Genomic DNA, 24,365 nt, shown 5'->3' with positions numbered 1-24,365 from the left:
TTTCTCACCCTTTATCTACTACATAATAGCTTTTAATGGGGTTTAAGTCCTGCAAAGGTCGCGATGAGTTCTACTGTAGACATGACTACATCATGCTATCTTAAACTACGGCCAATATAACCCGTAAAAGTTGATATAAAGGATATACTGCTCCAGCAGAAGACATTTTGTACCTTGAGCACGAACCTTATTAAACAAAAGCAAGAAGCTTATACAAGTTTTACTGAATTTAAGACAACCAACGTGTTTCTTTTAAAGAAACGTTAGATAAAGGTGATGGGTATGTTAACAGCAGATATTTCCAATACTATCAAAGTTATGGTCCTGTGTCACAACCTGGGGTACCTTTGTGTTACCTTTGTGTTACATAGTAAAAAAAAATATTTTAATGGGGGTTTTAGATCAAATTTACGATAATCGACGAATTCACGAACGGATTAAGGGACACAAGAAACTTATTGCCCAGTTTTCCAGTTCAGTGGTTTAGAGAAAATACAATTCAGTGTGGGATGATAGAGAAAGACGAGCGTCAGGCAGGCCCGTACCCAGGATTTTTTTTGGGGGGGGGGGCTGATCTTGAAAAATTGGACTTAAGGGGAGACGGATTTGGAAAAAGTGAACCTTTTTGTAAAAAAGTGGACATTTTTCTAAAATATTTGATCTTTTTGTAGCAAAAAGGCATAAAAACATCTATGTTTTTGCTCGCTACGCTCGCTAATGTGACTTGGAGGGTTGGCTGCTTTGATGAAATGCGAAGGTCCTGGAACACCCTCTCTGGAAGTCCACTGGTTCGCTTAGCTGTTTTGGATGAATCAAGCAGGACTATGAGGTAGGTACAGCCTGGCATACTTAATCTTAGAATGAAACATGGCCTTGCAAATGCTTTTTGGGTAGGCAGGATGTACGGGACTGCTTAGGCAGTATGTAGGGGCTGCTCTCCGAAGAGGTCACAAATTCTGGGCAACTGTCTTGGCCAACTTACTGACAACTGGATCCCATGACAGATTGCTGCTCAAGATGACCCCGAGAAGATATACGCTGTTTTGAGGTCATTATTGTTTCCCTCAAGTTGGTTTGTTGCCCTTTAAAAGCTTAAAAACAATGGGTCGATTTAGTTGTTGATTTTAATAGTTTTCAAAAACTGTGCATATTACAATACAAATACAAGAATTTATTATTTCCATTTTAACGCAGTCGGATGTACTGGTATTTGCATAGTAGCCGGACATGGTACTTATAAAAAGGTAGTCGTATCCGGTGGTGTTCTGCCACATGGACGGAAAACATACATTGAGAAACAAACCACTATACTATACGGGAATAGAAGATGTTATGAAAATAAATTTACTTCTGCTTTTAGTATTTAAGAAGTAGTTATAATGTTGCTAATTTTAGAACTCATGACGTAACTATATTCAGCTACTTTTAGAATTAATGAAGCAGCTATCTACTGCTGATTTTGTTATTTAAGAAGTAGTTATAATGTTGCTAATTTTAGAACTCATGACGTAACTATATTCAGCTACTTTTAGAATTAATGAAGCAGCTATCTACTGCTGATTTTATTATTTAAGAAGTAGTTATAATGTTGCTAATTTTAGAACTCATGACGTAACTATATTCAGCTACTTTTAGAATTAATGAAGCAGCTATCTACTGATGATTTTATTATTTAAGAAGTAGTTACAATGTTGCTAATTTTAGAACTCATGACGTAACTATATTCAGCTACTTTTAGAATTAATGAAGCAGCTATCTACTGCTGATTATATTATTTAAGAAGTAGTTATGTTGCTAATTTTAGAACTCATGACGTAACTATATTCAGCTACTTTTAGAATTAATGAAGCAGCTATCTACTTCTGCTTTTAGTATTTAAGAAGTAGTTATAATGTTGCTAATTTTAGAACTCATGACGTAACTATATTCAGCTACTTTTAGAATTAATGAAGCAGCTATCTACTGCTGATTTTATTATTTAAGAAGTAGTTACAATGTTGCTAATTTTAGAACTCATGACGTAACTATATTCAGCTACTTTTAGAATTAATAAAGCAGCTATCTACTGCTGATTATATTATTTAAGAAGTAGTTATGTTACTAATTTTAGAACTCATGACGTAACTATATTCAGCTACTTTTAGAATTAATGAAGCAGCTATCTACTGCTGATTTTGTTATTTAAGAAGTAGTTATAATGTTGCTAATTTTAGAACTCATGACGTTACTATATTCAGCTGCTTTTAGAATTAATGAAGCAGCTATCTACTTCTGCTTTTAGTATTTAAGAAGTAGTTATAATGTTGCTAATTTTAGAACTCATGACGTAACTATATTCAGCTACTTTTAGAATTAATGAAGCAGCTATCTACTGCTGATTTTATTATTTAAGTAGTTATAATGTTGCTAATTTTAGAACTCATGACGTAACTATATTCAGCTACTTTTAGAATTAATTAAGCAGCTATCTACCGCTGATTTTATTATTTAAGAAGTAGTTACAATGTTGCTAATTTTAGAACTCATGACGTTACTATATTCAGCTGCTTTTAGAATTAATGAAGCAGCTATCTACTTCTGATTTTAGTATTTAAGAAGTAGTTATAATGTTGCTAATTTTAGAACTCATGACGTAACTATATTCAGCTACTTTTAGAATTAATGAAGCAGCTATCTACTGCTGATTTTATTATTTAAGTAGTTATAATGTTGCTAATTTTAGAACTCATGACGTAACTATATTCAGCTACTTTTAGAATTAATGAAGCAGCTATCTACTGCTGATTATATTATTTAAGAAGTAGTTATGTTGCTAATTTTAGAACTCATGACGTAACTATATTCTGCTACTTTTAGAATTAATGAAGCAGCTATCTACTGCTGATTTTGTTATTTAAGAAGTAGTTATAATGTTGCTAATTATAGAACTCATGACGTAACTATATATTCAGCTGCTTTTAGAATGAATGAAGTAGATATGTACTGCTATTTGAGTATTGACGAAGTGACCTTCTGGGTCTACTGCTGATATTAGTATTGACGAAGTAGCTATCTTTATAGTATTGCTGAAATAGCTATCTGTTGCTGATATTAGTGTTGACGAAGTGGCTATTGCTGAAACCGGAAGACGTAGCAGAAGCCTTGACTGCCGATCTGTGTGTAATAGTATACAGAGGATGAAGTAACTAAAATACGTTATTTAATGAAATATTTTTTTTATCTCTTGTTAATTTTCTAATAGGCCTAATACATTCTTTAGATCGACCAGGTGCCATGATTTTGCTGTTTTTAAATACTAAGTAGTACTTAAAAATAATAACAAATAAACAAGTTTATGAGGTGATATATATATTTATTTTTTTTATTTTTTTTTTCCGTAAATTTTCCGACAATATATTTATATATTTTGTTCAATATAAGGCATTTCATTAGCCAGGTGTAGCAATAACCCAGAGGAAAAATGATGTCATAGTCAATTACACAGTTCAATAATTAGGCCCTATTGCTGAAAATAAATTAATTCAAGTTGTTCAGTATGAGTTTCATTCAAAAATCATTTATAGATATGCAAGTATGCATATTTGGAACTATGCACCCCGGGCTGTGTACTGATTGCAGAACTTATCACGTCCGGTAATGCAAATTGCTCGAATCGGAACCATATATACCGTAGTTATTTCTCCTCTGCTGCGAATTGGACACCGGACAAGTTTCCAATCAGCATGTATTCAAATAAATCAACCGTTCTTTCTAACGGCAGAAAAGTTGTGATTATGATGAGTATTTGCACGGTATCATTCTTCACATTGGGTTGCACAAAAGCTCTTGGTGTGCTTTTACCCAGTTTCGTGGAACAATTGGATATAAGCGTGACAGAGGCTGGACTCAGTGCCGGGATCGGCCTTGCTATAGCCAAACTTCTAGGTAAATACAACAAGTTGAAAGGCGTACAACAAATCCACCAGTTTAAGGGATATGGAATGAGTGTTTTGACAGTATTTTTATGGGACATGAGAGCACATCAGACATATCGAATTGCATTCTGAATACGAAGAATGTCTTTCTGATATCAAATAATTTTCATTTTTGAAATTCACGATATAATACAAATTTTATGACAAATTATTAAAATTTGATATTTTTCACATTTTTGATATATAACAGTCCTCGAAGGAAATTTTATTAATCTAATGATATATTCTTAAAGTGTATGTAGCTGGGAGGAAAAGTCGACCTTTCATATTGAAGATATGGATTTTCTCCCCAAAAGACCTAATTTTTTTTGGTGTTTTGGGAAAACAAATCCATATCTTCAATACGAAAGGTCAAAATTTTAAATTGATCGTCGGCTTTCCACCCCATCCCACCTATGATTTAAGTATAAATCATCAGATTTATAAAGTTTACTTCGAGTACTGTTAAATATCAAAAATATCAATTTTTAATCATTTGCCATAAAATGTGTATTACATTGCGAATTTCAAAACATCAAAATTATTTGATATCAGAAGGACATTCTTCGTATTCAGAATGCAATTCTTCGATATGGTTTTAGGGGAGTATCTAATGACTGGTTTCGAAATTATCTTTCTAATAGAAAACAATATGTTCTATATAACTACAGCAAATCTCCTCATGAAATGGTTTCTTGCGGTGTTCCACAAGGGTCAATACTAGGTCCTCTTTTATTCATTTTGTATATGAATGACATCAGCAACACATCACAGATCTTAAATACAATTAAATCAAATAAATTGTCATTAAATGCAAAGAAAACAAATTTAATGTATCTTGGTACCCGTACTACATAGACTAGTAGTGTAATAAATAACAAAGAATTTGATATCATCTTGGATGGGTGTAAATTAAGTAGAATTAGTGAAGCAAAATTTCTAGGAATTACTATAGATGAGCATTTGACTTGGAAAAAACATGTTCAAAGTATTGGTAAAATTTGTACCAGAAATATTGGTGTACTAAACAAAGTTAAATTGTTCCTGCCAAGAGACGCCATGTATAAATTATATTGTACTCTAATATTACCTTATCTTAATCTTAATTACGGTTTATTACTGTGGGAAATGCAATTATAAAGAACACATGAATAAAATGTACCGCCTCCAAAAACGTGCCATGAGAGTAATCTCCAATAGTGACTATCTTAGTCACACTGAACCAATTTTCAAAATGTTTAAGGTATTAAATATTTTTGATATGTTCAATAAGGAAGTTGCTATATTTATGTTTAAGTATAATAACAAAATGTTACCTAGATCTTTTGAAAATTTCTTCCAGACTCACCAAGAAAATCATAACTATAATACACGGAATAGGAATGATTATAAAATACCTATCCACAAAATCAACAGTATCTTAACGGTTAGACCAAAAGTTTGGAATGCATTGCCAAAAAATGTTAAAATGTCAGCAACCTTAGGCCATTTTAAGTCAAACTTGAAATCTGTTTTTGATATTTACAAGTAGAATTATGTTTATTCAATGATATGGTAACATTTGGTTAATACTACTGAATTTGATATAAATAAATGTATTGCACGTATAAATTTATTTTTATGTGTATACCTTTTTATTACATGCCTATGATATTTTTGTGGTGGGGTGTGCCTGGTGTGAGTGTGAGGTGAGAATTAAGTGTATTATCTTTTGTTTTCCTTTCAGGCATGGTATATTGTATTTTTTCATTTTGTGTATCTGTGTTTATATATTTAGGCCCTTCTTTTAAGTGTTTCAGGGGGCACAACATTTTACAGGCTTTTGCTTCTAGTTGTGTCTCCTCCATCGTTTTTTATCATGTTTGTTATTTGTATGTTTTAATTTTTGATGGAAATAAATTTGATTGATTGATTGATTGATATGTCTGATGTGCTATAATATCTTTATTTATTCACGGTAAAACATGTTCAATATAAAAGTCATTGTTCTTCCACATGTCCGTGGCATATACACATTAAAGTAACAGAATTATAAATTAGTACGTACAATTATTAAAACATTATTAAAACAAAGTCAGTACATTACAAAATTATGAAAGCATAAGAACCTGTATATAATATTTTTAAATTTTTAAAACCCAGTAAAAGGTTGAATTTCTATGACACATAAATAAAAAACATTCATATAATACTATCAACATGGTTAAAGCAGTATTTAAAATGTTTAACATTACGGGCAGCTTTTAGATGGTCATCTAGCGCATTCCAAGACACAGCACCCCGGTAACTTAGACTTCTCTTCTTAAAATTTGTGTTAGGTTTTGGAATGCGTAGCGCCCGATAGCCACGAAGGTTATATCTCTCATTATTTCTCATATTAAAACGATCACTTAGATAGGGTGCCGTGTCGTTATTCATAATTTTGAACATTGTAACAACATCATGATAATCACACCTTTGCTTAATACAATCCCAACCTAGAACTGACAGTGCGTTTGAACTAGAATCAGACCATTTAGCGCCAGTGATAATTTTGGCAGCTCTGTTCTGGAGTTTTTGAACAATATCCATATCATTAACATTACAAGTACACCAGGCACAAAAAGAAACTCGTCAGTTATATTCATCCTTGCTGTTCAATAACTTGATAATGTTCAATAACTTGATAATGTTGGATTATTCTGAAATATACATTTTGTTAATTGGACTTTGCTTTCTCATTTGACACCATGTTCGTGAAAAGCGAACAAGAATTGACCAAGATATGCGCCTCCAAAGCCTCAAACCCCAAAATCAAAAGTTGCATTTTCAACGATTTTCAATGGGCACGCATCGTTGTATTGCACACAAGCACCACGGGCCAATCAATAAAGCACACAGTGTAACAGGCACAATTGAATCGTTAAAATTGCAACTTTTCATTTTGAGGTTTGAGAGTTTGAGGCGCATATCTTGGTCAATTCTGCTCAATGTTCACGAACAGGGTGTCAAATGAGAAAGAAAAGTCCAATTAACAAAATTAACCATCACAGCATCACCATCTGCTGAAGACGCTAGTCGAACTAGTGAAAACGTTCCAGGTGAGCGAAAAATAGTGTAGTGTTGAAGTTAAACTCTTTAATCATTTTATCTACCACTACGTATGAATATCCACTCGTATAACAAAATGTATATTTTAGAATAATCCAAAATTATCAAGTTATTGAACTGCAAGGATGAATATGACTGACGAGTTTCTTTTTGTGCCTGGTGTAGACCATATTACATCACAGTAGTCTATGTGAGGTGCAATAACACTTTTAAAAATGAGAGACATTGTTTCTGATGGTAATACATTCTTACATTTTCTGAGCATGTATAGACCTGAAAGAACTTTCTTCCTGATGTTGTTTACCTGATCATGCCAGGTCATACTATCATCTACAATGACACCAAGATGTTTCAGTTGTGTACCTGACGAAGTTTAACACCATTTATGTTGACATTGATGTCGTGGTCTTTGACTACAGCAAGATACAAGATATTTTATTTTCCCATAATTCACATGAAATCACACAGTATATATTTTAAAAAACAAAGGCAATATCAAACAAACGAATTATGGAGGGGATGACCAGAAGGCCAGTAAGGCCAGAGGAAGTCACCCCCCTTAACAAAGAAATGTTACCATCAAAAGAAGTAAAAAACAAAACAAAGCATAACAAACAAACGAGAAACACAATGCTCAAGAATTAATCATATTTTGAGATCAAGTCACGTTTATATATCTTATGGAAATGTTTCAATGAATTTGCCGTTTTTATTGAATTTGGCAATGAATTCCATAATATTGGACCAGCAGTACGAATGGCATGGTCAGTAAATGTTTTGTTGTTCTTCATTAAGTTGAATTTATCTGCGTTTCTCGTTTGGTAATTATGAATATTGGAACGTAGTGTAAAGAAGCCATCAAATACGCCCGGTAATTCATTATTACTGCAAGACGTTGCTCTAATGTATATGTCCCACAATAAAATACTGTCCAAACGTTCATATCCCATCCCTTAAGGCACCACTAGAATTTGTGAGTAGCTCCAACAAAACCCGGAACAAGTCGCCAAGCATGTTTTTGAGTTATAGGCCTTTTAAGATGACATCCCATAAAAAAAACCTTGGAACTAAGTGGACTATCTAATCCTTGAAAGTACTTATTAAAGCGAGGCTTATTTAATCAATAATTGACAGTTGAACTATGATAATCCCTATTCAATCTTGTGTAAGGCAGGAAACTAGTAATTAGCACCATTAGCACAGTACTCAGACTAACTATTTGGCAAAAATATCAAGGTATCATTTACAAAATTATCCATATCTTGAAAAGTACTTCTGCTATATATATATTTTTGGTATCATTTTGAAGCTTATTGTCCCGTGCTTACATTTTTATTCAAATCATGAAATGCCAAAAATGCGACTTGTTCCTGGTTTTGTCGGAACGGGTCACATTTGCTCATAGGCGTAGATCCCAATATTTTGCCAGGGGGATGGTCCATACAATCATCCCCCCCATGTTGACGCCTGATATGAATGGGTTTTTGACCAAATTAACCACATATCTGCGCATTTTAGCCCCAAAAGTGCAAATTTCCGCTCGCTTCGCGCGCATTAATTCTACCTTTACACCATATTTAATCAGTTTAGCTTCAAAACAGCACATTTTTCGCAATTGTACCATGACCTTATTCTGTTGCCAAAAGGTGCTGGATTGACTATACTTCAAGAATGTTTTTCAAACTCCACCCCCCCCCCCCCAATGTCAAAGAAATCTACGCCACTGAATTTGCTAAATACAATCATCACACTATGGTGCAATTTGCTTATTCCCGTTTTTCAGAATCATCACAAATCAAAGGGATGGACCGTCATTTGCACTGTTGTCCGTACGTATACGGACATAGAGAGATTGCGATTTCCAAGCGTATGCCGAACGCCCGTGCAATCTACTCTCTTATTATATGTGACCGTCCACGGCGAATGAGCCGTAAATTCCTCCCCCGGTAAATTTTGTTTTATTTCGTGTTGAAAAAATAAACATCATAAACTTAAAAATGGTATATCATTTGACTTCAAACGATATCCAGAAGCGGGGTTATGGTTTGTTAAACTTTGCTCCTTCAACAAAATTATAGCTTTTTACGTTTTTACATGTGTCTCTTTTTCCACATTGTTGGCAACAAATATCAAACAGTCATAATTGGCGGTCATTTCAAATCATCCCCAAGTCAACGAGGTTTAAGAAAGTTCTCTCATTGTTAATTGTTGGTTATGCATACCTGTTACAATGCCTGGTAACCCACCACTTGAACAGGATTTAGCAATATAAGCAAACAAAGACCAGAGCTATTAAACGTTCTATAGCCATCTAAGGTAGAAGCTTATTATCCACTTCAACAATAGGATTATTGATTAGTTTTTGACTATCGAAATGAGACGGATGTCGGGCCAGCTTAAGTTACCGATGAATATGACCTTCGTACACATTTTACACCGTAACTCAAAATACAATTTAGGGAATTTACGGCTCATTTGTGCTGCCGGGTCACATATAGGCTGCGAACTTGAAGTTCATTTTGTGTTTTCTTGTTGTTTTTTTGTGAATAATTGCCATCATTTACCATGTTTACTTTTTATTAAAAGTTACTCTTACAAATTTCGAAAATTTTATGCTTTCGTATATAGGAACTATTGTAGTGGTTTTAATTATCACGTTTTTGGAAGAGCTTCGTTATACTTATAAACATCCATTAGGCCTATACCATTAAAGTCTGTAGAGTTATATGTGACCATCCAGCACAACTGAGCCCTGAAGTCGCCAATCATCAGTTTTGAGATTTTCAACAAAAATATTCTGCTTGAAATTAGCTTTAAAATGATGTATATCATGTCTATAGTACTTGACATTTAAGTAGTGAAAAATCAATAAAACAGTCAATAAATCCTTTGTTTCCTATTGTTCATTGTTAAGTTCAATAGAGCATATCTCAATAGTGGCACTGGAGACATCCGGGCTCAGTTGTGGTGGATGGTCACATATATACATGAAATCATCAGAATATGCAACCTATAAAAATCCAGCTGTTTACATGGTTTAAGCATGTTAAAAGTGCACTGAATCATTTCTGCATCATGGCAGAGTTTTTTTTATTGGTTTTAGGTTTATTATTGGTTTTGGGTTTATTGGTTTCGGGTTTCACTCTTGCAAAGTTTGTGCTAGCTTTGTTTCTTTCGTGATCCTGGCATCCTCTTTTTATGACATTTTTCAGTTGATATCCACGAAAACAGCTTATTCCCAAATTTTGGTACATAAACATTATGTAGCCAGGGGATTCCAGTGGTATAAAAATCTTTAAAAAAAAAAGGAAAGGAAAATAAAGTGGGGGATGAGGCTGTGGATCACGAAATGCCCTTTTAATGAATTCCATTTTTATATCTTGCAGCGCCAATATGGGGCATGTTGACACTGATATCAAGCAACCGTTTAGTTACTGTCTGTGGTGGATTAATGTCAGGCATTGGTCTTATTTGTATGTCTTTCTCAACGACGATTCTACACCTTCATATCAGCATGGTCATTTTGAGTAGGTGTTATCCCTTATTTCATTCATTTATTATATCGTTATGAATTCGGCAGATGGCCGAATCCGGATTCGGCTTTTGGTAAATTCATTTTACGTACGCATTACTTTTGAATTTGAGAACAAGGGATCAATACTTTACCTATAGAGGGCAGCATATCGACTTTTTAACGGTTATCGTCGTTGACCGTACTGCATGCACCGTTAGCTAACCCTGTATGTCGCCCTCTTTTGAATACTTACTATGCTGTTATCATTCCGTTAAAAAATTGATATACTGCCCTCTAATATGTACAGCATTGATCCCTTGTTCTCAAATTCAAAAGTAATCAATGCGTAATAAAAATGAATTTACCAAAGGCCGAATCCGGATTCGGCCGTCTGCCGAATTCATAACGATATTATACCAAATTATGCGAGACAGCTAGAAAGGAGATTCGTTTATGGTAATGATACATCTACGCTGCCGAAAGTTAAACAAAAATAACTACATAATTTGTTTCTATTTTTTGACAAGTATTTCTTCAGTTGAAAAGATTTTTGGCATGCATCATCAGCACTCATAGCATCAAAGACACCGATTTCATACCTGTAGTTGACTTCATGCTTGAATGAGCACACGTTAAATAAAAGAGTTCACTAAAGTTGCAAAAAATCGATTATAATGCACAGTTTCCTGATACCGGGTGCCTGAGTATAACCCGGGAATTATAATGCAAGTGCCCGATTGCAAATATGAACACGATCAGCTGCAGGGATAGAAAGCGGATGCACATAGTGATTCTGCCTGGTTAAGGATACCGGTGCTCATTTTTGCGACTTTTGTAATCAGCAATTAGTAATTACACACGCGTCAGAACACCTGTGTGATTAGAACTACTGGGTATATTAAATAGGATATGAGTCTGTGGATGATGTCAAAAATATTTTCATTCGAAGAAATGCTTTTTAAAATATAGAAACAAATCGAAAAGGGTAGTTATTTTTGTTTTACTCTTTATTTCTTAGAACCCAGCTCAGTTATATCACATATCAAAGACCTACCATTATATTGAGAGCAGAACAAATAAAATAAGCGGAAAGAGGGTGAAGGTTTTATACAAGGGATAAATATAGAAAATGCTCATGATTGTGGCAAAACATACCAACTTAATAAGATTAGAAAGGTTAAGGGTCAACCTGGGAATCTGTTTCAGAATGCTCAGATTTTGTTGGAACTCATTCCAAATTGGTTATTTGATCATAGGAAATGTCAATCTTCGGTGTACACCTTTTATGGCAACCCCCTATAGAATATGTAGGAGCCATAATGTTGTAATACCAAAATGGGTTCTGTTGCAATAATGTGTTTCTTCATGTGTTTTCCTTCGCGCTGTTTCAGTTGAAATCCACCATGCACGTATATGGGGGAGGGGTGGGTGGCGGTTTCGGGCGCGATCATCCCGGGGTAAAAGCAGAGGGCAACACAAAGGATGCATGGGGTGGCAGAAGAAGAAAGGGCTGCAAAAATAATTATTAAAGATAAAAGGCAGAAAATTGAAAAAAAAAAATGTTTACAATTTCTGAAACAAATGGAATTATACATATTTTTTGTGTTTAGGTTGCCACTGTCCACACTACCCCTATGGAAGATTTCTTCCACAGGTGGAGTATGTTTTTCAAATGTAATTTGGTCAGGGTTAATAATTTTGAAACACATACTCTCCTGTGGCTTTACCTATTTCAAATGGAAGTTACTTATTGTCTATTGTATTCAAAACTTATACTCCCTCTGTGGTAGACTTTAGCTAAATCTTCCACAGGGGTAGTGTGGATTTTAAATGGAATAGCTTAATTTGATTGAAGTTAAAGATTTCTTACTAAGGTGAAAATTCGGAATTTGTTGGAGCTTAGGACTTTCCAGTGTCGGAATCCCTACATATTAATCTCTCTGATATCGGTTGTTTCATGTGATCATTTGTTAATTTTTCTAACAAAACATTATTATAATGTTCAATTCTAGACCTGAATAATACCAACAGCTTTCACACTAATTATCTGCATATACACATATATTTTGTAGCAATTTTTAACATAAATTTTCGTTTCTATATCAAATTATTCATCTTTTTCTGCTTTTTTGTGGTAATTTCAATTCTAGAAACTGCACTTTCGTTTGCAAATTGAGGGCGCTATTTACATATATTGTTAATTTAAATTAGCCAAATAATATGACTTATACCTTACATTTCATGATAAAAAGCTTTTTGAAAATTCCCTTGTCATTTGTTAGTCAATTTGCTGATGTTCTAATACCATTTTACAAATGTCTATACCCCTTGTAAAGATGCAAACAAAATTATAGATAAGTAGCGCCATCATTGTTCAACTTTTCTTTAAAATGACTCAGTTTTACATGCCATCAAACAACCGTGTTAAGTTTAGTGGAATTTGCTGGGGGTAGGTGTTTTAAGAACCAAATTTTCTATTTTTTGCTTTTTCGTGATCGTCACAAAGAACATCCGCACATATATTTTGTTTCTGAAATGTATAAAACCTCCAATGATTTAAATCACATACAGGTATTGGACTTGGTTTACCACTAACAGCAAGAATTTTAATCTTAACGGAGTACTTCGAAGATAACTTTAACACGGCGAATGGCATTGGCTTTGCTGGAGGCGCAGTTGGAATGATCGTCTTGCCCCCCTCTGTTGAATTAGCTATTTCATATTATGGATGGCGTGGAGCTTTGTTGGTATCCAGCGTTGTCAGCTTTAATATCTGTGTTGCTGGGGCTGCTATGAAACAACGGGCAAAGATTATAGAACCTCCTAAGAATGCACAAGATTACAACATTATTCAATCAACAGGTGATATATCAGACTCCGACGATGAATATCGAGAGACGCAAACTTCCTACAAAAGTACTGCTAGTCAAAATATGATAGGCAATTCTTCTGAACACAGATCTAACTGCTTCACAGGCTTTTTGGACAAATTAGGATTTTCAACTGTAGTCCACAACCCTCCTTTGGTACTTTACCTATTTGCTTTTACTCTGCAAGAAGCTGCACTGACAGGTTGGATGCTGTTTCTCTTTACTTATGCATCGAAAATAGGATTTGACAGCCAAGTCGCATCATTTCTCTCATCAGCTGGTGGGGTAGGGACGCTAGCTGGCCGCATTTCAGCTGGTCCTTTCCTTGACCGTGGCATATGTTCAGCACACTTACAAATCGGGCTTTTTACTTTCGGAGGATGTGTTAATCTCCTGGTATATCCGTTTGTTACCTCTTATTGGTCACTTGCCATCATTTCATTTATGACCGGCTTGTTCCTTGGTACTTTCACGCCATTGTACATTTCTTTGTTGAAGGAAATGTTTCCCAATAACTATTTGGATTTTTCCGGAGCCATCAGTCTTCATTTTATGATGAGAGGAGTTGGCCTGTTTGCTGGGGGTCCTTTGACGGGTAAGTTATAATAACTTGCAGCCATGATTTAATATTTTGCAGCAAGTTTCAAACTGATTTTGAATGTACCCTTTATATAAGGGGTGGTGCAATAATTATGTGTACCCCGGGGTGAATTCTCAAAATGGTCTGCCAAAAATCGCTTGCCCCCCCCCTCTGGCCGTGCCAAAAAAATCTTTGCCCCCCCCCTTTCGACGTGCCAAAAACCTTTGCCCCCCTTTGATGTGCCAAAAATCGTTGCCCCCCCCTTACACATGCAAGATTTTGGGGAACCCGAATTTAAAACCTTAAATTGTCTTATCATATAGTGCGAGCGCAGCGAGCAGGAAATTTTGCATATTTGAACGTGTTCCTAACGTTTTCCTACGCCTTTTTAGGGCGTAATATAGAAACAGTGCCCAAAATATCTGTGCCAAAAATCGCTTGCCCCCCTTTTGACCTGCCAAAAATCGCTTGACCCCCCCTTTTGGCCTGCCAAAAAATGCTTGCCCCCCTTTTGGCCTGCCAAAAAATCTTTGCCCCCCTATAATTCACCCCCGGGGGGGTACACATAATTATTGCACCACCCCTAAGCCGGCGTTAAAATACTCTGCGGAACGATATTTGCTGAATATTTATAAATATATTCCAAGAGTAGTTTTTATATAACATTATTTTGATTTTTTTTTTTTTTTTTGGATCTATGAGACAACAGGGACATTTTACCAGGCATTTTTCACACTGGCAGGCTTAGAAGCTGTGGGAGCCATTTTAATTGTTATAAAACCAATTTGGAAAAGATATCAGATGCCAGCCATTGTGAAGTGATCACAGCAGGATCTAAATCGACTGCTTAGTGCCAGAAGTGGGTTAGTACAATAGCTGCCCTGTGAATATTTGGCAATTTAAACACAAATATTGTAGTCATCTACACATGGCAGCTATTGTACTTACCCATTTCCCTAGGTATGACTTAAGCTGATTAAGTCATTGCATCACATGGAATGCATGCACGTTCACTGGTTTTAATAGTGAGATTTAGCGAGACCTGGTTCGGTTAGGGTTAATTAATGTTACAAAATCGTTTTGACCACAATGAAATGCGATGCTTCCCTATTTAATTTCACCGAAATGACTTGCATACGATTTAGGTGATATTCCTCAACTTTCGTTGATACACCATTCAAAATACATTACGATAATCGAGCTCAAATGAGATCGAAAATTGTAGGTTAGGCGCATGCACATTCTGTATTTTTATGAGTTTGTTTTGAATGGCAGTACACATGATGCAGTCATGTCTACAGTAGAATTCATCTCGACCTTTGCAGGACTTAACCCCATTAAAAGCTATTAAATCAAGATAACACTCATTGAAACAGCTCAACTGATTAAATCGGATCTTCTCTGGTTGTGCACAAGTGACTGTTTTCATGTGCGATATCGCAATAAAGCTGGTATTCATAGCTTCAGTTGGGTAACCGATTATAAAGGAAACGAAAGGAAACAATGTTATGTGTGGCTTTGTTCACGAAATCAGACAATGGCGTGCTTTTTTAAACCAGCATTCTTGAAAATGAGCAACATAATGATTTTTGACTTAACACGGTTTGGAAATAATTTCTTCATATTTTTGGTGTTATCTGTCGTTTACATGTCCTTCCTAAAACACAAAAGTACGACCCTCTCCAAACACCTAAATTAGCTAAAAATTTAGGACATGTTACAAAACTATATTGTCTAGAATTTTAGAAGAGTACTTTTAATATTGGCCGGTTATTTTTCACACAGCGACGTTAACTAGGCAATGTACTATTACCTATAACATTAACTAAAACACCAAAGTACGAATATTTCCAAACATCTAAATTAGCTAAAAATTTAGGACATGTTAAAAAATATATTTTCTAGAACTTTAGAAGAGTACTTTTAATATTGGCCGGTTATTTTTCACACAGCGACGTTAACTAGTCATATCCCCATACTGTTAACGTAGGGCTATTTGTAAAGGTCACGCGTCAATGGGAAAGAGCACTGTGTATTGTGTATAGGAAAACGGACAGTAACTGCACTATGTTCAGCAGGCTGTGTTCGACAATTGTTGGACGTAATGTTCTTCTTCACCACCTCACGTACCAGGCTGTGGTCGACCATTGTTGAACGTAGTCTCTTCCTCACCACCGCACCTGGCTGTGTTCGACCGTTGTTGTATGTAGTCACGAAACTTTGCAGCTTATAATAAAATAAAAAGTATTTTATTTTCCCTATATAGTATATAAGAATGTGTTGATGAATTAGTTATGTTACAGTATATTGGTGCAATTTTTACTTACTTTTATTGTGGTATACATTAAAAAGAATTTTTTTTAAATCCTACATTGCGAAAGTAGCCGTCGTCGTTTTCTTTCATTAGTTCAAGAGTGGAGTTCTAAATTTCAAAATCAAGCAAGAAGAGTTAAATTTTGCATTAACAGACAAAAACGTAGTCAAAAAGGTAATGATATAAACAGATGAGGACGTAAATAATGTAAACAAAAAACTACTTGCTTTAAAGCAGTTGATGTAATTTCTTTAAATGTACGTAATGAAAGCAGCTATAAAATGGAAGGAGCCTTGTTGATGAAAATGAAATAAAAACATATATTGCTCTTGAAAGACTATATAAAATAGGAATGATGTAAGTATATAAAAGTGTAAAATAATAACCAAGGGGGTAGTCCCCTTCCGCTTTTTCTTCTTCACGTAAAAAGTTTAAACAAACAGCCAAATGGCTCCATGTAATTATTATCTGAGCATCCCTTGCACTAATGAAAATGAATTGCCATAACCGGAAAACGAATCAATAATGAAAAAGGCTCATTATTCATTAGGAAACGAATTTGGAGAAAACCTTCTGTTAATAAAATACTATGCTGAGCCACTAGCCTGGGTGGTTCACGTTCCAGTAATTTCAGATGATTGAGCTCAGTAATACATCAAAGAATGTCTTCCAATTCATGAAAACAAATAGATAATCAGCTTATCGGATTAAAAGCTTAAGCTGGTTTCATACTTTCTGCCGCTTGCCACTGAGCGGCATGACGCTTCATCATGCCGCTTGTACTTTTCTGCAAGCGGAGCGGCACACCGCTAAGCGGCAGCGGCATGACTCTGAAAGCTACTCTTGCCGCTCAGCACCGCTCCAACATCGTATTTTGTTCTCATACGTCAGAGCGGCACCGCTCCGAGTTGACTTGAATTCAACTCCCAGCGGTGCTGCCGCCGCGGCAAAGCGGTGGAGTGATCGATATATCGGCTTGCCGCTGGTCACCGCTAGCGTTTTTAGTGAGATTGCGCAGTGAAGTAAAATCATCTTCAGAGCGGCAAAGCGGCAAGCGGCAGGAAAGTATGAAACCAGCATTAGAGGGAAGGTCTTGCTGCTCAGCGAGTGTTTGTAATTATCAGAAGGTTTTCTCCAAATTCATTCTCTAATGTGTACGTATTAAATTTTAGAAAAATAAACGAGAAACTAGAAACGCTTTGCTGTAAATAGAACATACACGCAGTAAACATTAGATCCTTTGACCAATCACCAATCGACTTTCTAAATGGAAACATACATTATCCCAGTTTAGTTAATTGAACGATGCTGAGTATAGCATTTTGCTTTGCTTGTTCAACACAATAAATGGATTGAATAATGTGCTAAATGACTTGAGATAATTGTGTGACTATCCGTGTCCTTTGTGATCATTCTGTTCCAGCAATCTTACCGGCCTAGTACCCTGGGGTAAGTGCGACCATAATAAATACCTGGTAGAGGCTTTATGATCCTTTAAACTATAAACAAAATATTTTTTCATTATAGATTTTTGAAAGTCTATTTTATTTTTCATTTGAGCATAATCTAGCAGTTGATGTTATTGTTGCAAACTGTGCGCACAGTAATAAAACAATAATTTGTTTAAAATATTTTGTTTTTCTGATGACTTGCAGTTAATGTAAGATTTCTATTTGTGTGGCTATAGTGTAAATGATGATGACGACGACGATGATGATGATGATGGTGATGATGATGGTGATGATGATGATGGTTTAGATGATGATGATGATGATGATGTTGTTGTTTTTGTTGTTGTTGTTGTTGTTGTTGATGATGATGATGATGATGATGATGATGATGATGATGATGATGATGATGATGATGATGATGATGGATAATACAACTGATGTCAGATGATTATTAGAGTCGTGATGGTGACGATGATGGCAGTGATGAGGATTTAATTTAGTATGAAATTCTCAACCCCCTCCCGCACCCACCAGTCAATGTTGTTTTGATACTGAGACAGGAACGGACAATTGGTCTAGTATTGGCTCCAACATTGCTTTGGGGGGGGGGGGGGTGTGCAAGCAATATGAAAAATTAATGTTTGCCACTCATGTTACTTGTAATGGTTAAACAAAGAGCACGTTTCTATGGTATCACTCACAGCATGGAAATAGTAGACATGCTCACATTTTCGGCAAGCCCTACGTGTCAAGGCCAAATCGACTTTTACAATGTTTATTGAAGAGATAAGATATGCATAATCTTAGTTTGCGAGAAGATAAGAGGTCAAACGTTTCCATGTTAAAATAGAATTACATGCTAGGCATGTTTGTTCCTCTTTGTCGTTTGTGTATTAATTATCATCATCATCATCATCATCATCATCATCATCATCATCATCATCATCATCATCATCATCATCATCATCATTATCATCATCATCGTCGTCGTCGTCGTCGTCGTCATCATCATCATATCATCATCATCATCACCATCATCATTACCTGACTACTATTCATAACCTCATTAATAAACGCGATGCATGCGATCCAATCATATTTTATTATTTGCGAAAACGCGAACGCAAATCGAGGTCATTAATATCTCACAATTGACCGCAAAATGCGTAATTGTTCCAATGTCGCACACAATTGACTTCTGCGTGCGCGGTATTGTGCGTCCAACAAACTGAGCGCGCGCTGACTGCCGTATTTGGATTGCGCGCTACCATATTTGCACAGATTGTGATACGCACTTTTGTTATTGGTCGTTCTGTTTTAGCCTGATCGATTTTTGGCAAGGGAAGATGTAAAAATCATCTATTTTTATAAACTTTTAAGCAAAATTTTGTGTTATTTTGTAAGGTGAAGAGATTAAAGTGACGGTTATGAATGAGGTTAATAACTTTGCATCGGTAATATGTCGGGCATTGTGAAAAATCTAAACATTTTGCTTTGGACCTCGGAATATCCCTCGGGGCGTAATATTCCTCGGTTCAAAAGGCAAAATGTTTAGATTTTTCACAATGCCTCCAAATAACCGATGCGCAGTTATTAACCTCTAAGCCACAACTGAAACCCATACCAAGGAAAATAAAATATCAATTTTGCTGCAAACCCTCAGAGAAAATTAATATACAAATATTTAAAATCGTGTTTTATTACAACGTATCTAATAGTAATAGGAATTTACACACAACCATGACAACTGCTAAATTAAGCTGAAATGAAGAAAAAATAGACTATAAAAAAGTCTAAAATGAAAATAGATGTTGTTCATACCGAACCAGGCGGCGGATGACATGATCGAGCCGGCAACTCGTGAAACCTCCCGACCGTATGGCATTTTCCATATACTCGGTTAGTTTTGTGGGGTTCATTATCGAACCCCAACGGTTTTAGCTTGTATTTATATTATTTATCAACATAGGCCTATTTGTTTGTGATTTTTCAAGCGTTTTAAAATTTCAAAATAATCCCATTCAATTACACGGTTGACGATGAAAATTTACTGAATTTAGGGACTGCACGTCATACACCACCTGACCGAACAAGTGCTAAAACGGTTGCGCTGTGAGTACGTAAAGCTACACAGAGGGGGCAGTAGCGCATTTTTCGCCGTTTAACGAGGTTTCCGTAGCTAGGACGTGTGTTTAGGTCCTCGTTAACGAAGTCCTCGGTGTGTGGGGTGCGTGTGCATTACATTACTTCCGAGGACCATACCAATTGGGACCCCCGGTTTGGGACCGAAAAATAAGAAAATAGGGAACTCTTATTCTACTGCCCTGATACAAAGGCTTTTCCGGGTATATATATTCCCGACACAACGACAGTTGCAATAATATTGTATTTGCTCTGGTCGAAATGTACATTTCAGTTTTCCGCAAAAGACAAACCACTGTTTACAGCTATTTAATCTGATTAGGGTACTGCGTCCTTTCAATGACTTACTGACAGTAGCAGCATTTTTTGACAGTAAACTGAGCAGTTCCAATGTCTTTGGTCACAGATGTGTCACTGTTGTTCGTATCGATGTAAAAGTGTGCTGTAGAAGTTGGAATGAATATATAGCAAAAAGGCGAATTGATCAAAGTTCTGCTGATAGAAATATAGAGGCGGTAACGTTACCCCAAGAAATTTTCCCGTTTTTTTCTCTTCGTGTATTATTTCATGCTCTCCAACTTCGTCAAAAATTGAGATTTTGGTATCAGAAGAAAGTTTATATTTTTCTCATTATCCCAGTGATATTTAACGCCCGAGATGTTTTTGTTTAAATGGTGTGAACAAAAATGTAGTGATTTGTGGTAATCACACCGGAAGTGTCGGTGACTCTGAAATTGCCATATTTTCCAACACATGACCATGCAACCTCATATCTCTAATGTCATTCGTTGTTCAGCGCTTCAACTACGTAACATCAGCCGGATCCGCAAATACCTAAGTCGCGATGCTACTGAACAAATTATTCACTCATTCATCTCTTCTCGTTTGGATAACAACAATGGTTTTCTTTATGGATTATAGTTTTCTTTATGGATTACCAGCAAACCAACTCTATCGCCTTCAGAAAATTCGAATTCTTACTTTCACCAGAAAATATTGCCATATCACATCAATCCTAAAGGAATTGCATTGGCTTCCTGTCACATAAAGAACTGTTTTTAAACTTATGTATTAATGATATTGCTCCGTCATATTTATCTGAACTCCTTTCACATTATGTTCCTACCCGTACGCTTCGATCTGGAAACATGCAACTTCTTCAAGAAACAAAAATCCAACCGCACATGGGGTGACAGATCATTTGCAATTGCAGCTCCACGTCCATGCAATGAACTGCCTATTTATATTAGAACTGCTAAAAATGTAACTGTGTTTAAAAAGTTGTTAAAAACAAACTCATCTTATGTCAGAGACATTCTGTAATTCTTAACAGTTCAAGCTTCTCACTATTGAGAAACAAGTTGTTGCTAGGGCAATCCTTGAGGAAAAGAAGCTAAAGCTTCAAGCAATGGTCGAGAACTCAGTGCAGTTAGAAGTTGGCCAGGCTTAGGCCCACTCTATAAATTCTCAGCAAAAGCTAGACTAGAAATCGACGAATTGGTAAAAGAGCAAGACCGCAAGTATGTGGAGATGCTACTGAAAGACTTAGTTGGGGTAGTCATCCCAGAAGCCTATAAAGATTTGGAGGACGCACTGGAGTGCTGTAGAAGAAGAATCAGGCGTATAGTCAACGAAGAAGAGGCGACGGATGCAGTGAACTACTTCGATGAAGAAGCAGCCAGCCTGCTTCTGAAAGATGAAGAACTTCTGAAGCAAAGGCGACCTTCATCAAAAAAGAGAAAGTCATCAGAACGGCAAGAAGATTCCAGAAGGCCAAGTAAACGGCCTCGTCATCATCAATATCGTCATCAACAGCAGAAGAAGAAAAGGTCCTGGCAGAATAAGCCAAGCCAAAACAAGCGGCAGTAAACCCAAAACAAACGGCTCTTTTCAGAGCCACCAAAACTTCTAAAAAGAGATTTGACAGTTGTCATATAATTTAAGTAGTTAACTTAATAAAATTTTATAGTTTCTAATAAGAGACAGTTACGGTTCCCTAAACCAAAGAATGAACGGCTCTTTTCAGAGCCACCAAAACTTTAAAAAATGATAATTAAGATTGGTAAAATCTTTTTGTTGGATATTTATAGTTTTAAGTATCCTGGACCAAAAGAATAATTGGTTATATATAAATATTTCTTTTATAAAAACCAAGATAAGGTTTGAACTAATAAGGCTATTCTAATTCATAATTTAGAAATTCTCAGCGGAAGAATTCCTAATTCTATAAAGCTAGTTTTAAGTTTTAAGACTGGGTTTTTACTGAAAGCCGGTACCCTCTGTGCCCTTCGCCTTTTTATAATTTTATACGTAGCTTTAGCGTATACATGTTGAGGGGCCAAGTGGACTTACGGCCTTCTTGCGCTCAGGTCTTCAATTGCACATTTTTGGATCAAGAGATAACCTATAATACGCATTATATGTAATCACAGTCAACAACAAAGAAACACAACAGAAATGCGTCCTCTTCACACCAATGGTACGTTCATATCGATCGGTTGGACGTCCAAAGGTCCCGTAAACGTATTATAATACACTGCATTCAATACTCGATTTAAGTACCATTGAACTTAACATTGATTAACTTACAGCTTACAGCTACAGCAGCAGTAATAACCAATAACACGTGCAGCAAAGATTGAATCCTCATCATGGTTTCAATTATTATCAATGTCTACTTTTGTACGTAAGTGCTAAGAGCAATTTGCAAGACTTTACAAATGACATGCATTCCGACTGGTGGTATGTACACCCATTATACCTTTTTTGACAAAGAAGGTCCGTCTTTGCCTTTATAAATTATATGCATGCATATACGCCATAGAAGTGACGTCATAATCGGATTAACTACCATAGCAATATATGAATACAATTTTTGAATAGACCACCCTGCACTACAAGCAGATTGCACTAATCACATGTGTATGTCAGCAAACATAGATTGAATACAATACCGCTCTTTTCAAAGATACTTATCTTACAGGTGCGAGTGATCAGCCTTTCTTTGACATCTATGGTTCAATGCATCGGTACCGCGTGAACGTTGTAGTGCAGGGCGGTATAGTCAAAATTGTATTCAACTATCGCTATGGTAGTTAACCCGATTAACTACGTCACTTCTACGGCGTATAGCCAACTATACTTTGTCACAATATGGTATGGATCATTGATTTCATTCACAATCTCTAAACTTGGTCTGCATTTACTATACCAAGGTCAATCCTACATATACTATTAAACAATTTGCGTTGGCTTTCAAGTTCAGACTCAGCAGCTCAAGTGAATTATACTATCACATTCTTTTTTTTCAAACTCGCACTTTGTACCTGCTGCACGAAAATTATTTTATTTCCGTGCAACAATCCTTTCATCGTAACTTTAAACTATGAGTCTGCCCTACCACTGACTACAAAAGGAAGTAATGGACAATTGAATACCTGAATACAAAACCCACCCAAATCCATGGAAAAAATAATTTCGGCGTTTATATAGCGCATTTTCCCAGATCTCGGAGGGTTTAAAGCGCTGTAATTTCGCTGTGCCATGGTGAATCATCACAATCAAATCGCATCACCTAGGCTTGTTGCTGCCGAATTTGGCGCAAACCTATCCGCACTTTAAGATGCAATCTTACGCGTATAAGATGCAACCTTCGTGTAAGATGCAATATTACGTGTTACCTTACACCACTTGGTCATCCATATGTGCGTACACAGGTGCGGATGTGCGTATTTATGTGTAATCACTCACGTATATTGTGATGTGCCCTGAGTAATTTGATTTAATTTAATTATTTAACTTTGTTTACAAGCTGAAAGTATGTCATGAGATGGGAAACCCCCTTGTACGTGCAAGATAATGATGTGGATTTTTTGTGTGTCGTTTTGGAATTCCCCCAAATTATTGTAAACAAAGTCAGAGCTATGTTTGGAATTTGGAAAGCCCCAGTTCATTATTGCACCATCAGGAAAAAAACCCAGGAAGTGATGTAATGTGAATGTGTATAATTAATCTTGGGGAATCCCAAGATTGCAGCAATGTTGTGAAAATGTGATTGAAGTAATAGTTTATTAATAGATGATGGGTTTTTTGCATGAGTACTGATATAAAAAGCTGGAGGCTTTTGTTGGGACTTTACAGAATGTCATGGGAGATTGAAAACTCCACATGTGTGTGATGGTCTTCGTGCTTCAAAAAAAAGAAGTACATTTTAACCAGTTTATATAGCCAATAATTGAGCTAATATTAATACAGCAACGAAGAAGACAGCGAGCACACAAAAGTGCTCTTCCTCATCAAAGGATTAAAAGTTCTTCTGTCAAAGTGCTGGAGTTTGCTGGGTTTGTGAAGGCCACGCATCTGTCAAAAAACAGCGGAGCTGTGTTAAAGAAACCTGTTCCCTGGAAAAGAGTGATTGGTGAACGAAACACCATTTTTGGAGAAAGCAGCGC

General features: G+C 35.9%; 1 protein-coding gene across 1 annotated transcript; it reads left to right on the top strand.

Annotated features, from left to right (window-relative positions):
* Positions 1-3,776: 3,776 nt before the first annotated feature.
* Positions 3,777-21,364, top strand: LOC140167839 (monocarboxylate transporter 1-like). The gene is made up of 3 exons (XM_072191130.1): positions 3,777-3,924; positions 13,129-13,712; positions 21,248-21,364. Exons 1-3 carry the CDS (start codon positions 3,777-3,779, stop codon positions 21,362-21,364), a joined length of 849 nt encoding a protein of 282 aa, XP_072047231.1.
* The last annotated feature ends 3,001 nt before the right edge of the window (positions 21,365-24,365 follow it).

The sequence above is a fragment of the Amphiura filiformis genome, chromosome 13, assembly GCF_039555335.1.
Source record: "Amphiura filiformis chromosome 13, Afil_fr2py, whole genome shotgun sequence".
Classification (NCBI taxonomy): Eukaryota; Metazoa; Echinodermata; class Ophiuroidea; order Amphilepidida; family Amphiuridae; genus Amphiura; species Amphiura filiformis.
The sequence above is the reverse complement of the archived record's forward strand: the minus strand, read 5'-3'. Positions and strand labels throughout refer to the sequence as shown.